The 16,094-nt window shown below is 37.2% G+C and overlaps 1 protein-coding gene across 1 annotated transcript; it reads left to right on the top strand.

Moving 5' to 3' along the window:
* The first annotated feature begins 1,859 nt into the window (after positions 1 to 1,859).
* LOC148074953 (zinc finger FYVE domain-containing protein 1) lies at positions 1,860 to 14,471 on the top strand. The gene is made up of 12 exons (XM_087796010.1): positions 1,860 to 2,058; positions 3,554 to 3,835; positions 6,944 to 7,166; positions 7,226 to 7,443; positions 7,525 to 7,625; positions 8,732 to 8,840; positions 8,941 to 9,038; positions 9,094 to 9,211; positions 9,280 to 9,450; positions 11,286 to 11,472; positions 12,208 to 12,306; positions 13,836 to 14,471. Exons 1-12 carry the CDS (start codon positions 1,942 to 1,944, stop codon positions 14,057 to 14,059), a joined length of 1,947 nt encoding a protein of 648 aa, XP_087652136.1. The 5' UTR covers positions 1,860 to 1,941; the 3' UTR covers positions 14,060 to 14,471.
* Positions 14,472 to 16,094: the final 1,623 nt, after the last annotated feature.

Below are 16,094 nucleotides of genomic sequence, written 5' to 3'. Positions count from 1 at the left end.
TCTGTGTTTGATGATCTACTGACTCCTTCAAGAAACATCTGTGTTTGATGATCTACTGACTCCTTCAAGAAACATCTCAAGACACTTTTATTTGAGCTTCTACCTGATTTTCTGAGAATCCTGTGTTTGTGTCTGTGTTATCTTGATCTTTTAAAGTATTTATTTTAACTTTGTATTGCTTTTGATTGTTAAAGCACTTTGTGACCCTGGTCTAGAAAGGCGCTTTTAAAATACATCCATTACTTACTTACTTACTTATTTATATTAAAATATATATATATATTTTTAAATCATGATGAATGAAACAAATAAACGATGGAACAAATAATGAAATTGACGGATTCATACCTAAGGTGGGACATTTATTTTGCATTTGTAATCGTTATTCCATATAAAATTCCATCATTCCCATAGAAGGTCACTAGGTCACATAAGATCAGAATCATAATGTATATATTGTAAAGACCCTTATTTTTCATGCACCCGGGGTTCACACTCGTCCCTTGATGTCATTTTATAAGCCCTTCAATGCTAGTCATTGTGGCAAACTGTACAAATTACAGACTGTTTGGTACAAAACGTAAATAAGAAAATGTTCATTTTCAGTACTTATAATAACCATAGACATGGCGTGATGTGGAGATCAGCTTTAAGACACTTGTTTCCTGTGACAGAATTAGCAAAAAGAGGTCACTTTAAGAAATAAACACAGGTCGCAAGTATATCAGGGAGAATTAATAAATGATCTAATCATCCTGTGAACTTTGTATGTTAATGTCATTGTCAGCGAAGCAACGTCTTTCATGTAAAAACACTTGCAAATACAAGATTATCTCGACTTGAGTCCAAAACCCTTCAGTAATTTGATTAGTCGGCCATGTCTTTTAATGAAGCCTAAATTATTCATCGCCCAATGAAACTAGATAAGATTAGAACTATAATTGATTGTACCAGGCATTTGACCTTGACGCTCTCGAACAGATCCAGACCTTTTGTCGGACATCTTTTTTCCTTCTTTTCTTTTCATTTCATCTGTCGTTTTATGTTCAATCTCGACCCCTCGTTTCTTTGATTTATTCTCTTGTTCAATCCTCATCCTTTATTCTTTATTGCTCTTTCACAGAAAGAAAGGCAGGAAAGAAAAGGAAGATTCAATTACAGAAAAAAAGGTGGAAAGTTACACATAATGAATCCGAAGAGTCAGGTATGTGCCATTTTCTACTTTATCCATCCTTTCTTTCTTGAGTTTTTTTTTTCTTTCCCTTTTTGTACTTCACTCCATCGTCTATGCTTTGAACATGTAAATGCTGTTATCTTTGCAGAGGCAAACATCAAGATTCATCTTCTCCGGACACTAATTCTCAATCATTTTAAGTGCAAATAAAATAGAATTAGTATTGGAGGAGGTGCTCAGGTGGAGTCGAGCCAGAAGAGTCTCAGAGAAACGCAGAGATTTCTTCTCTTCACGTCATGTAAGCAGCAGTGGCGCCGCCCTGAAGCCTCTCAGTGACATGTGATATTTATAGATCCCTGCTAACAAATATTTAATGAACATTTGTAATTCACGCTGACATAGCAGCAGTGGCCTCATAAAACACTTCATTTTTATGTGGAATTAACCGGATAAGTGCAATAAGATTATATTGCCGTAGTATTTTAAATATACATGTATTTATATTGGAGTAAACCTTCTTCCTATTACGACAGCAAGCATGTTGAGGTCCTTAAAAATTTACAACTTTGCTCATCCATCCTCTGTTGTTAGTGACTCGACCACTAGATGGAGCCATCACTGCCAAACCCGGACATGAGTCGTCGCGTCATGACGTCACACAACGCGCTGTTGTTGTGACGGCACACACACACACACACACACAGGAGTCATGTCGAAGTTTCGTTTTCGTCCACTCGCCACAGAAAGTCCGCTAAGATAGTTGGAGGATGTCAGAGATACTCATGGTGGAGATGGAGAGCATTTATATCGGTTCGGCAAAGCCCGGAAGTCCTCCGGAAGAAGCGCGAAGCTTCCTGTTGGTGGACGACCAGGAGAACCTGCAGGTAAAGCTAGCTTGCTAATGCTAGCTGCGCAGCTAAAAACAACACTATTGTCAGCCATAACAACTGCTTCTGGTGTCGACATCCAGTACGTTATCATCTAGTTTCCTGAAGAAATAGTTTGTGATTCATTTTCAACAACGGTTTATCTGAAACACAATTACTCAACACTTTTAAACTGGTTAGTTGTTAAGGCTTTATCTTTTGACGTCATAGTTAGTGTCTAATGTATATCGAAAAACACGACAAAACAATGAATACATGTAAGAATTCCCTCTTTGACTCATAAAGCAGAATGTCAGTGACATCATTACTTTGATTTTCTCAAAAGCTATGTGTTATTAATATGGTGGACATGGACAAAAAGACACGTCACGATGACGTGACGTATCTTTTTCTCAAGCATGTTAGATTAAAAAATTATTATACACTATACGTATACGCCATACTTAAATGAATGCTAAAAGATAATCAAAATATAAAGTATAAATGATGCTTCATCTAAGAGCCTAAACGTTTGAATACACATTCACAATCAACATTCCACTCCAGACTGACACACTCTCTCAAGACAAGCTTGGAACAGAAGTAGAGACATGACACCGGTTATTTAAACGTCCGTTTGTCTGCCCTTTCACACCTTGGGTCGTGGATCAAAAGAACGAAGCAAGACACACCCGGGAAAGGGGGGCTAAAAGACGGAAACCCCCACCGAGAACATTTGAATGATTAGAAAAGGAAACAAATTAGGAACGAATCTCCACAGGGGATCGTGGCACAGGAAGCTTGAAGGAACCAATATGGCGATAGGGGGAGGACCTCTTGATCCGGAAATTTGCCTTAATATAGCGATGTTTCTACAGTTTGAGACCGTTTCTCCCGGGACTATTGAATTGTAAAGTCGCCGGCAGAAAGCGCTTCCGATCGATCGTAAAGCTTGTATTTTGTTTGACTTGAAGCGGCGAATGAACGACCCGTGACACTCTGCATTGACCTTTTTTCTCCACGAAGCGAAGTATTAAGACACGGAAGTGACGGCGTGTTGGAGCGACTGCAACAGACTCCTGTTTTGTCCGTTTTAACCAGAAACCCCAATTGCCGTATGTGACATAAGACCATGGCAGTCTAAACCTTTCCCCCTCTTGTCGAGAGGATGCGAGGGTTAACCAATCGTCCAAACATGTCAATATTCGGACCCCCCCTTGACCTTAATGGCTCCAGTGCTGTTTCCACTGCACTTGGTGAACGTCCTCGGAGCCAGGGAGAACCCGAACGGCAGGCGAGTGTACTCGAAAACCACGTCCCCTACCGCAAAACGTAGATCATTTCTGTGACGAGGGATGATCGTTCCGTGAAAATAAGCATCTGTCTATCTGATCTATTGATGTCAGATCTATTGATGTCATCCAATCGTCTGGTCTGACTCACTCCAGCAGTCTGTCGACTGTCAACATTCGAAAAGCAACGGCATTTCACTGACTTTATTTCCTTCCTTCAGGTCCAGGATGAGTCTGAGTTTATGGAGAAACTGGGCTGTGGAGATGTCGCCGGCGTCAAAGTTCTCTCCATCTTCGGCAACACCGGCGACGGGAAGTCTCACACTCTCAACCACATGTTGTTTGAAGGGGACGAAGTGTTCCCGACGTCCAAGGCTCCCAGCTCCTGTACCGTGGGCGTGTGGGCCTCCTACAGCCCCGCACTCAACCTGGTGGTCCTGGACACGGAGGGTCTTCTGGGTGCAACGGTTCACCAGAGCCAAAGAAAAAGACTTTTGTTGAAGGTAACGAACGGTGTAATGTTTTCTACGGGTGTTGTATCCATCGGTTAAAGCATCATGTAGGCATGTGTGTAAGATTAGTTTGTATGAAACTTGTTCTTGTAAAGACGATTACACTAATATAAGTATAATCTTTCTTTGATAAATATTAAGAAAGTTATGGATTATTGAAACTGGTGAAAATACACTAATTTGTGTTCAACCTTCTGAAAAATAAGTCAATAGTTTGAATATTTAAGGCAGGGGGGCCCCAATAGGTCAAAGCTGTTATGAGTTGATCGCGTGTCATAATAAAATATGATATAAAATAAATAAAGAAGAGAGTTCGCAGTGGCTGCTCTGCATGTCAATCAAACAGTTATTGCGCCAATTGGCTGACGATTTGATTGACATGCAGAGCAGCCAATCTGAGCTCTTTTCCAGTGAGCACACGGTAAAGTTCACATGAATCCAGAATGAAAAGAGCAAAAAGATTTCCTGACAGGCATTTCACGCAATTCAGAAAAACGTGAAGGAATTATGAAGGCTTTTTATAATAACAAACAAAATAATGGGCGTTTGATCGTTTTAAATCTCCTCTGTCACAGAAACATCATCATCATCATCATCACGTCAGAGCAAACTAAAGCTGCAGGTTCAAATGAAAGTGCAGCAAAATGTGATCGGAGCTACATCCTTAAACACACATATATTAATATACCATCACATGATGAGTGTAATACAATAAGAATACACACATGTGTTTTGCAGATGAGTCACAGATTCTTATCACTCTCAGACGATCAGACAAAACACTCGGTAGTTACAGTTTTTTCTGTTTAAATTTGATGTGAACGTATTTTAAATAAGTCACTGGTGCCTCTGTTTTCTTTTTAATAACCATGTCACATTTACAACGGAGCTCGTCTGAGCTCATTTAAAACAGTGCCATTCATTTAAGAAAAGCTTTAAATTAACGAATATAAACATTTAATCCAGTTTGAATTAATGATTTCATTTCTTTGTTTCATGGTCAGGGAGAGGAGAATCTCTGGTCTCTTGGTTCATTTACATGTGATTGACATATTCAAATGAAGTAGTGAAAAGGGATGAACCCGTCTGAATCCTAGGTTGATTTAGAATAAAGTTCTTGTATTTATGTCTCGCATAGATTCAAACATTTTTGTTCATCATTATCTGGTTTTGAGTGATTTTAGTAGGAAATCAATGCAGTTCTTAGTACATGAGCCTGAACTTGTCTGCAGTGCAGGATGAGACTTAACACGACAGGCTGACACCGAGCTTAAGACAATGTGTCTTGGACATTTTTTGGTAGTAACTCTGCAAATATGAATACATATACTTTCTTGACTACACTGTCCAACTCTACTCAAGACGTTTTTCTATAAAGATGATTAAATCCACTCCTTCTATCATGACCGATTATAGAATAGAATAGAATAGAAAAGCTTTATTCATCCCCAGAGGGGAAACACACTTTCACAACAGCGCAGATGGAAAAAGATAAAGTGCAAGGAAAGAAATAATAAAAGAGATAATACAAAATAAAATAAAAACGATCTTAAAAATATACAAATTATTTACAAAGTTAGAAATTGACACTATTAACAAAATAAAATAGAATAAAAATAAAATAAAATAGAAATAAAAACGGAAAAAAATAAAATAAAAAACACACGAGAAGAAAAACACACTACGGATTAGCATCAGGATATTTAAAGTAGAGAGTTAAATATCCTGACACCAGTTGGGATGAAGGACCTTCTATAACGCTCCGTCCTACACTGGGGGGCCTGAGCCACTGAAGGAGCTGCTCCTCCACGGTCAGGTGCAGTGGGTGGAGAGTGTTGTCCCTGATGGAGGAGAGTCTGGAGAGTGTCCTCCTCTCTCCCACCTCCTCCACCGAGTCCAGCGAGCGGCCCAGGACAGAGCCTCGTGACCAGCCTGTTCAGTCTCTTCCTGTCCCGGTCCTTGCTGCTGCTCCCCAGCAGACCACAGCGTAGTGGATAGCAGAGGCTACCACAGAGTCATAAAAGGTCCTTAATAGTGGTCTGCACACTCCGAAGGACCTCAGTCTCCCCAGGAGGTGGAGGCGACTTCGGCCCTTCTTGTACACGGCGTTGATGTGTGTGGACCAGTTCAGTTTATTGTTGAGGTGAACACCCAGGTATTTGAAGCTGTCCACCAGCTCAATGTCCGAGCCCTGGATGCTCACCGGTTGATGTGGTTATCAGTCTATTCAGTCCTTTAAGTGCAAGTCATCTGCATGTTCTTATCGAGCAAATTTGATGAAGGTAGATATTTTGGACTTGATCATTAAAAAAGTACCTAAAAAGTGTGATCACCCCTGATTTAACGCCTTCAAAATGTCATAACTTAATAATGGTTTAATATTCACCCAATTTAAAAAAGGTTAGTGTCATTGGAAAGCGTGCTGAACAGAGCAACTGAAATGATGATGTTAATCATTTTTAAGAAATAAACAATATAATACAAAACCTAAGAATTTAATAGTTGAATTTACCATTTTGAAATGTTGAACTCTTTATTTTTTTTAAGCATTACATTCTCTTTTACATTTTTTTGGTTAGTCATTTCTAAATCATTAGGTTGCATTTTCGTTTAATTGATTAATTGAACTCAATCATTTGAACATTGAAAGGTTGAATTAATTTTAATAAATTAAAATAAAATATATTTTTTTAGGCTATAAAATATGCATGATTCTAGTGGGCAGCGGCACTATTATAGTTCATTTTTACATTTAATGTAAAAGACTACCAAAAAAAAAATATGGTATTATTGTAAATGGAATATAAAAATAATAAAAAAGAAAATTATTCATTTTGAAAATATTCAGATTTTGTTTTTATTAAATTATTTAAAAACAAAAGAAAATAAACATTTCAATGTAAAACATATTACATTTAATTATTAAAAGACTACAAGTTTTCAAGTTTCAACGTGTGAAATATTAAATTCAAACGTTCAATGTTCTGATGCCACTGATGTACTTCGATACGACAGTATTTAGACACAATACTCTTAGTTCTTTGTTGACATGCACTGGTGTGTGAGGATATGTTAGACTATAATCCACTTTGACTTCAGGTTCTGGCAGTTTCGGACGTGCTGGTCTATCGCACCCGGGCCGAGCGACTCCACAACGACATGTTCGAGTTCCTGGGCTCGGCCTCCGTGGCGTACCTCAAGTACTTCACCCCTGAACTGAGAGCTCTGTCCAGCCGCTGCGGGCTGGACGTGCCTCTGTCCAGTCTGGGTCCCGCGGTCGTCGTGTTCCAGGAGACCACGCACACACAGCTGCTGGGCCAGGGTACGAGAGGAGACGCTCCTTGATTCCGGTGCTTTCTCTGCTGACTCTTGTCGTCATAGACTCGAAGGTTCCTGGAACTGCTGACACGCAGCTGCAGAAGCGTTTCCATGACCTCGGTCTCGGGACTGAAGCCTTCAGCTCGGTGCAGTATGTTGGCTCTCAGACCGTCACACCTCCCACTGACTACAGCCGGCTCCTGGAGGCCGTCACTACACAAGTGAGGAACACTCACACCCGCTCTCCGCGACAACCTGGCGTGGTGTTTCGTGCTCTGGAAGTAAGTTCATGTAAAGATGCAGATTTGCCTCAGAACAAACACTTTCAAATGGTTTAGAACTAAACCTTTATTTTCTCTCAGGCCCTCAGTGAGCGTTTCTGTGGCGAGCTGTCTGACGACCGGGCTGCTTGTTTCTTCTTGGACGAGTACTTCACCTGCTCGGCTGTGTGCCTGAGCTGCAAGTACGTTTGAGAACATGAAAGAATCATTAGAAATGTCCTGAAGATCTATGGATTTCATCATTTACAATTGCTCAGGACTGGACTCAAATACATGGGCAATGAACTCGACTAATTTTAGAGCCTTAATCTTTCCTGTTAAATTCAATTTAATAAACATATTTACTTCTTATTAAAAAACAAGTTAATTATCTTTCTATTTTGTCCACATTCAGGGCATGATTTTTTTCCGTCCTACGTTTTATTGACAATTACCACAATTACAATTACGAGTACCTTCGACACATGGAACGAGACGTGATTATTTTTTTAATGTTTTATTGTCACAGTAACACTTCAAGTAGACTTTTTATAATTAATATTATCATACCCATAAAATACCCACAGTTGGGTATGGGTTGTCTCTGCAGGTAACCCATAGCGACAGCCTCTAAAGGTCAGAGCATGCGTGAAGTAGAACTTTAATTGTAGGTGAGAAGAAACGATAAAGTGCTTTGTATTATTGTTCAGCCATTTTCATCATTCAAGAGCAGATTCTGAGTTGAAATGCATCCATTCAGAACCGTATGAATGTGATTGAATCGATTGAGGGAACAGGCCGTTAACCCAGCGTCAGGTTCTGCTCCAGGTTTCTGCCGTTTAATAATAAGTAGACCGAACAGGTCGATCGACACGCACAAGCATTTACAGTTGATTATCTGTTTTTCTTTTTTCTTTCTTGCTTAAACTGGAAATTATCCTCAGGTAACTTTCCTAATTATATGATACTTTGAATTAAATTGAATGAATTTTAATTAACAGACGGAAATGAAAACACGGAAGGCTGAAAATCTCTGTTTTTGTCAGCTCAAGGTCGTCGCTATAAATGATTCAACAAATCGTCAATAAAATATTACAATTTATATTCATGGACATTCAACATCTAGAACTTAACAATCACTTCTGTGTTTAACGTTTATTTATCATTATTTGTGTTGATTCGACCACACATTCAACTCTGGTCTGATCGTTCTTCACATGACTTCAGAAGAACGACGGTTGACTAGTTGACTAGTTTACAGCAGTGGTTTGTTCATAGACTCATGTCTGTCACTGTGTTTTTGTGTCAGTGTTCGCTGCAAGAACGGGATGAACCACCAGAGAGACAAAGTCCCTCACATGGCAGATGGTCTGTGCCAGTACGCTCACCAGTACAACAACAAAGTTCTGGTTTGTAAGGTACATATCACGGATATAAAACAATGTTTTACAACAGTTCTCTGATGACAACGTCCGCAATGATCTCCTTCACCCAGTGAGACACTTTGATTTGTTCCAGAGATGTTATGAAGGAGGCCGAGAGGTCATCGTCGTGCCCAAGACTTCAGCCTCTGCAGACAACCAGTGGTTCGGCCTGGCCAAGTACGCCTGGTCCGGGTACGTGGTCTGGATTCTATCCATGTTTCTTGGCCTGATCTCTTTTGTTTTCCAGGTTTGTGTTGGAGTGCTCCAGCTGCGGCGTGATCTACCGCAGCAGGCAGTACTGGATGGGCAACCAAGACCCCGAAAGCGGCGTGGTGCGTTCGGAGGTCAAGCACGTGTGGGAAGGGGTGAGTCGAGCAGGATTTAGAAACCAAAGTTCAGAGATAACTTTTTATTTTTTCTGGATCCCCTTCAGTCCGATACTTTCCTGAGCAGCCACCAGAACGCCGCTCAGAGAGTCCTGGACGGGATGAACTACATGATCCAGTCCGTGTCCGAGTACAGCAGCGGACCCACCAAGACCGTCGCGGCCTGGCTCACGGACCAGGTGGCGCCGTCGTACTGGAGACCGAACACAGACATCACAGTGAGTCCATTGATCAACATCTACTCATGATTTGGAAGTAAATTAGTGTTTAAATGTAACGTTTCCAATGATGAAACTTTAGTTCTATAATCAAATGTTTCATCATACACGAGAGGAAACATTATTAAATAAAATTATTTTTTATTTGTCAGCAACGGGTTCATGGTTTCATTCTAGAGAACTTGTATCTTTAGTTTCCGATCAAGTTCACGATCACTCAACGTCAGAAACGCACTTATATGGATTAAAACTGTGATTTTAAGTGATTTCAACTGCAGATTATTCAATGTCCTTATAAACAGTTGATCCAATAGTTTTCTCTCTTAATTTGAAAGTTTGTAAGCAAAAATCATCATCAAACATTTTTCATGATTTAAAAAAAAAAGACATACAATTGGGACATAATGACCTTGGACTCTGATTGTGTGGCTTTTGTGAAGAAATGTTTAGGCTGAATAAATAAATATATATAGGCTAAAAATATTCTTTTTCTTTTTCTTTACTTTATATTTTGATTATATAATTGCTATATTCAAAGGTTGAATATTTTAAATAATATAATTTGTATATTAAAGAAAATGTTGTTTTTATAAATAATTAAATTAAAACAATTAAAACAGTTTTGTTTTACTTTTAGTATACATAGTCTGATATTTCAATAATGTATCTCCTTTATTGACCATTTTCCATGTGTAATATTCAATATAGTAATGTTGTTTCCTGGTGGCACTATTTTGATTTAGAAAAACAATAATTCAAACAAACTTTATCTAAATTCAATATGACAGCAAATTATTACATATTACATCAGTCCTATGATTGGCTTATAGTCGGATTAAGTATCTCAGTATTCTGTTGGTTTTGTCTGATGACATATTTCATATTCTAGCAGAGTTTATTCATTTTAAAAATATCCCGAAATTTGAAATGTTAGTTAGATGGATGGATGGATAGATGGATGGATGGATGGATGGATGGATGGATGGATGGATGGATGGATGGATAGATGGATGGATGGATGGATGGATGGATGGATAGATAGATAAATGAGTGGATGGAGGGATGGATGGGTGAATAGATGGATAGATAAATGAGTGGATGGAGGGATAGATGGATAGATGGATAGATGGATGGATGGATGGATGGATAAATGAGTGGATTGAGGGATGGATGGATGGATGGATGGATAAATGAGTGGATTGAGGGATGGATGGATGGATAAATGAGTGGATGGAGGGATAGATAGATGGATGGATGGATGGATGGATGGATAAATGAGTGGATGGAGGGATGGATAGATGGATGGATGGATGGATAAATGAGTGATTTGATGGATGGATGGATGGATGAGTGGATGGATGGATGGATGGATGGATGAGTGGATGGATGGATGGATGGATGGATGGATGGATGGATGGATGGATGGATAGATGGATGGATGGATGGATGGATAGATGAGTGGATGGATAGATAGATAGATGGATAGATGAGTGGATGGATAGATAGATAGATGGATAGATGAGTGGATGGATAGATAGATAGATGGATAGATAGATGAGTGGATGGATAGATAGATGGATAGATAGATGAGTGGATGGATAGATAGATGGATAGATAGATGAGTGGATGGATAGATAGATGGATAGATAGATGAGTGGATGGATAGATAGATGGATAGATAGATGAGTGGATGGATAGATAGATGGATAGATAGATGAGTGGATGGATGAGTGGATGGATGGATAGATGTAATATTATAGTTAGATAGAATATTATATATATATATTGATACATCTATAATATTCTGTCTCTAAAACACTGTCATACTTGCACAGGCGTGTCACGACTGTCAGAAGGTGTTCGAGGAGGCGGAGAGGAAGCATCACTGTCGCTCGTGCGGCGAAGGATTCTGTCATCCCTGCTCCAGCCTCAGGATGCCGGTGGAGGAGCGAGGCTGGGGAGGCAGTCCTGTGCGGGTGTGTAAGGCCTGCTACCACCAGGGAGGACCTCCACACAGCCAGGGTGAGACCTTCTGTAGAAGACACTCAAGTGACCACACACTCCAGTGCAGGCAGAACAAGAGACTTTTTGTTCGATACCTTTAAGAATAAAGAACATTACATGAAATATTTATAGAGCTTTGATAGGATGGAACAGATTTATAATGTACAATAATACATATAATTGGACAAAAATGGCTCATATTCACAGTTAAGACACACAAAAAATAAATAAAGCGTTGAACAACAAAATATTTGTTTAAAAAATCAGATTTAAATGTATTTAAATGACCTCAGGTGACCCCTGACCCATTGAGTGTAAAGAACACTTTTGGATTTCTTGCTAATGAATCCTAACAAACAAAAGAGGTCAACGAAACAAAAATCGATGAGAAACATTAACATGTCAGTGAGTGTACGGTGAGTTCAATGACGTGGGAATAAATATGGTGCATTTAAAAGCATCAGAAAGTCACAGGAAAAATAGCTTTACTGGTTAAATATCAACGAAACAAACATGTTGCAACTAATTAACTCAGATGTTGACAATTTTATATGTTCACTTGAGTTTACGAGTCATTTATTTGATTGTGTTTTATTCTTCTTATTGTATTTGAATCATTCTATTTTCTATTGTATTCTTCTTTCATCCTGAAAAGCGTTTTTTGAAATACATTGAGGTGTGTTACGCCCCCTAGTGAGCACCAGAGGAACAGCAGTCGATCAGGTGTATAAAGGTTGTTCTTCTTCACACTAGTGTCTCACGCGGAGCCTCAGGGTCTCATCGCCCGCAGAGTGACCGAGGCGGCTCAGACCACGCTGGACATGATGACCACGGCCGTGGACTACCCTCTCTGTGAGTGTCGCGCTCGATACAATCAGTTGTTCTGCTCAAAAATAACAATTGAACGTCTCATAATGACTCAGGATATCAGTGACACAAGAATAATCAATACATGGGTTTAACATTCAAATGTTGAGACTTTAAATCTATTTAAAGAAAGTTTTTTTTTTAAACGTATATTTTCTAAATCCAATACTACAGACAATATACTTGATTGATCCGTCACATGATCGTCTGCTCGTCGCATGATTGGCTGAGACTGGATCAAGTCGATCGGTACTCTGTTGGTTTTGTCTGGTGAAACTATTAAATCAACATTTTTAAAAGTCGAATTTAAAAAAAAAGTTGAATTTAGAAAATGTATTTGAGTAATATTTATATATATTTATATATATTTATCTATGATATCAAACTGTGTGTGTAGAAAAAAAAAGAATTTCTTATTTAAGAGATTCAAACTTTTAAACTAAATTATTATCAAAAAATGACAAAATTCCACAATTGTATAATAGTAATGGTTTATTATAAAATAATATGGTTAATGTTATTTAAATTATTATAATTTAATGCTTTAATAAACCGTGTTTCAAATTATTATTTTTTTTGTACCATTTATATAAAAATAATTAAAAAAAAATTAAAACCATTTTCATTTCTTAAATCTTTATATCATTAATATAAATAATTTAATAATTAAAAAACAACTTTTCAAATTGTTAATATTTTTACGTCATTTATTTTAAACGGATTTAATAATAAATAACATTTCAAGTGATTTATATTTTTATATCATCAATATAAAATAATTTAATAATTAAAAAACAGCATTTCTAATATTTATATTTTTACGTGATTTATTTACAAATAATTTAATTTTTTCTTAAAAACAGCATATTAAATTATTTACATTTTTATATCATTAATATAAAAAGATTTCATAAATAAATAATAATTCAAATTACGTAAATATTTATATCATTTATACTGCATTAACTTAATAATAATTCTAAAAAACAACGTTTCATGTTATTTATATTTTTATATAATTTATATAAAATAATTGTTTTGCTTAAAAACAACATTTCATACTTATATTTTTATATAATTTATATAAATTATTGAATGCTTAAAAAACAACAATTAATGTTATTTATATGTTTATTGCGTTTAAACAAAATAATTTAAAAAATCAATTCATCACTTATATTTTTCTTTCATTTATATAAAATAATTTAATGCTTAAAAACAACATTTCATATTATTTATATTTTAATATATTTAATTTAAAATAATTTAATGCTTAAAAAACAACATCTCAAGTTTAACATTTGAAAAATCTAATTTAACTATTTAACAATATTCTATACTTTCATACACGATGAACTGCAACCGTTTTTTATTTTATTTATTTTAAAAAAAGTTTTTATTTTATTTTAGAATGTATTCGTGGTTTTTGACGACAACACTTGTGTGTATTTGTAACACCAAGTACACAACAAGACAGTTTTGTGAACTGATTTATTTCTATATTTCTGGGTCAGGTTTCGTGAAGAGCGTGGCTCGGCCGGACTACTGGGTTCCGGACCAGGACATCTCTCAGTGCCATCAGTGCCACAAGACCTTCACCGGCCTCATGTCCAAGCACCACTGCCGGTCCTGCGGTCAAGGCGTGTGCGGACGCTGCTCCAGCCGCACCAAACCGGTTCCCTCCAGGGGATGGGACCACCCTGTGAGAGTGTGTGACGGTTGCCATGACAACCTCTAGACTCCTGCACTTTATTTTGTATTATTGTTGGATGGAACCAGAGCTGCTGAGAATCAGCAGGAACTGTCGTCTGGGATGATGAGGATCGATCACGTGACAAAACATGCGTCGATGAAGATAAGTTGATGCTCTTTAATTACTGTGTAATTTTAACTTTTACTGCAAAGACTGTCCGTCGCAGCCAATCAATCAACACGTTAAGACATTCCCATCAGAACAATAAAACCAACATAGATTTTACTCTCAAATGAAGGTTTAACGCTTTATTACGACCACTTTCTTAACGAGACAAATCTGCCTTTTTTCTTATGAAATTGCTCAATAAATTAACAATTTTGTTAATGGAAGCATTTTCTATAAAATCCAGTCGATCCTGACGATTCAAATGGAATAAATAAACTGAGAGACAAGCTTTCGTGTGGTTTTCTCATTTATCTTGAAAAAAAAGTACATGTAAAGTTCTGCTGTGAAGAAGTTTTACTGCTTATGTATCACTTTTATTATCTTTCCCTTGAATATAATACATGATGTTGTACATTATTCACTTGTTTATATCGACATAACTGGTACTTTTGTCTTCTTAAGTACTTCAATGTCAGTGCATTACATTCACAATATTCTTATATAAATGTATAAATACAACAATATGTACGTGAGTACAACATGAGATATTACTCTGTTTCTAGATAATAAACTACATTTATGAATAAAGAGTCATTTCCTTTAAACAACAGTTAAAATTAAAGAATATTTATTTTCATTTCCAATAAATTAAAGGACATGAATAATAACTTTTAAGGCGTATAAATACATTTAAATCTAATTCTTGCTTATTTAGCAACATAAATAATATCTAAAGTCCTTGTTAACAACAATATAATTCAATCATTTTGAGTTATTTTCAATATCTGATTAATAAATATATAATATAAAGGAATAATCCAGAGCGTATGGATGAAGTGGCGTAATGTCTCTTTTGGCCAGCAGGTGGTGCTCGTTAACTAACCGTCTGCTCTACCGTAAATAATGTAAGAGACCACCAAGTGTGAAATGTTCCGGGTAAATCCCAGCGGGGGGTCTCGCTGTGATTCTGTCCGATTTGGGAAAATCCTATTTTGAGCCTCGTCTGTTCTTGTAGCTGATGCATCATTGAAGTGATGTCGACGAAGATGACGTCATCACCCCAGCGACAACACACGTGAGAATTGTTTGAAGTCAGATGAATTTATTTTCATAAAATCACCGTAAATAATAATGAGAACATGACGTAAACAGATCTAATGACAAATAATAACAATAATAATAATATTGTTTTTCCTCATGAATAATAAAACTTTATTAATCTCAACAGCCGTCGCTGCAGTTGTACCTTCAGGGCCACCGTAGATAAGAGCTGAAGCTTCATGAAACATGTATTATCTTTGGTTTAAAAAACTTTTTTATTTCGATCTCAACGTGAGTTTAAAAGCAAACAGCGCCACCTAGTGAGGTGAGATGAAAACACTGTTTCATGAAGCTTCATCGACACATCATCATCAGGATTGAGAGAATCCATCTGTTTGTGTTTGTGTGTGGCTTTTGTGTGGCTTTTGTGCGACATTTGTTGACAAATTGAAAATATAGGTCACGTAGCAGTAGTGATGTGATTGTGTGTTTGTGTGTGTAGTTATTGCACGAGACCTTTGGTGTGAACATTACTGTGCGCCTGTCTGTTTACATTAATTTGTATTTGGACACGCACATGTGTGTGAACATAACAGTGTGTGTTCATTACCGTGTGTACATTATTGTGTGTTTATGTACATAACCGTGTTAGTTTGTAGATATGACCGTGTGTGTGTATAAATTACTGCATGCTCATTACTGTGTGTGTTTGAGTGTTTAAATTGCTTTGTGTACATTTTGTGTGTGTGCCTGCAGTTGTGTTTGACTGCTTTTAACATCTTGACATTTGTCTGAATGTGAACGAGTGTGTAGTTTTCACCAACACACATTATGGTAGAACGAAGTGTGTGTATGTGCATGTTCGTGTGCG

Source organism: Callionymus lyra, chromosome 7 (genome assembly GCF_982586985.1).
Source record: "Callionymus lyra chromosome 7, fCalLyr1.hap1.1, whole genome shotgun sequence".
NCBI lineage: Eukaryota > Metazoa > Chordata > Actinopteri > Syngnathiformes > Callionymidae > Callionymus > Callionymus lyra.
Note: the sequence above shows the minus strand (reverse complement) of the source record. Positions and strands in the feature narration are given on the sequence as shown.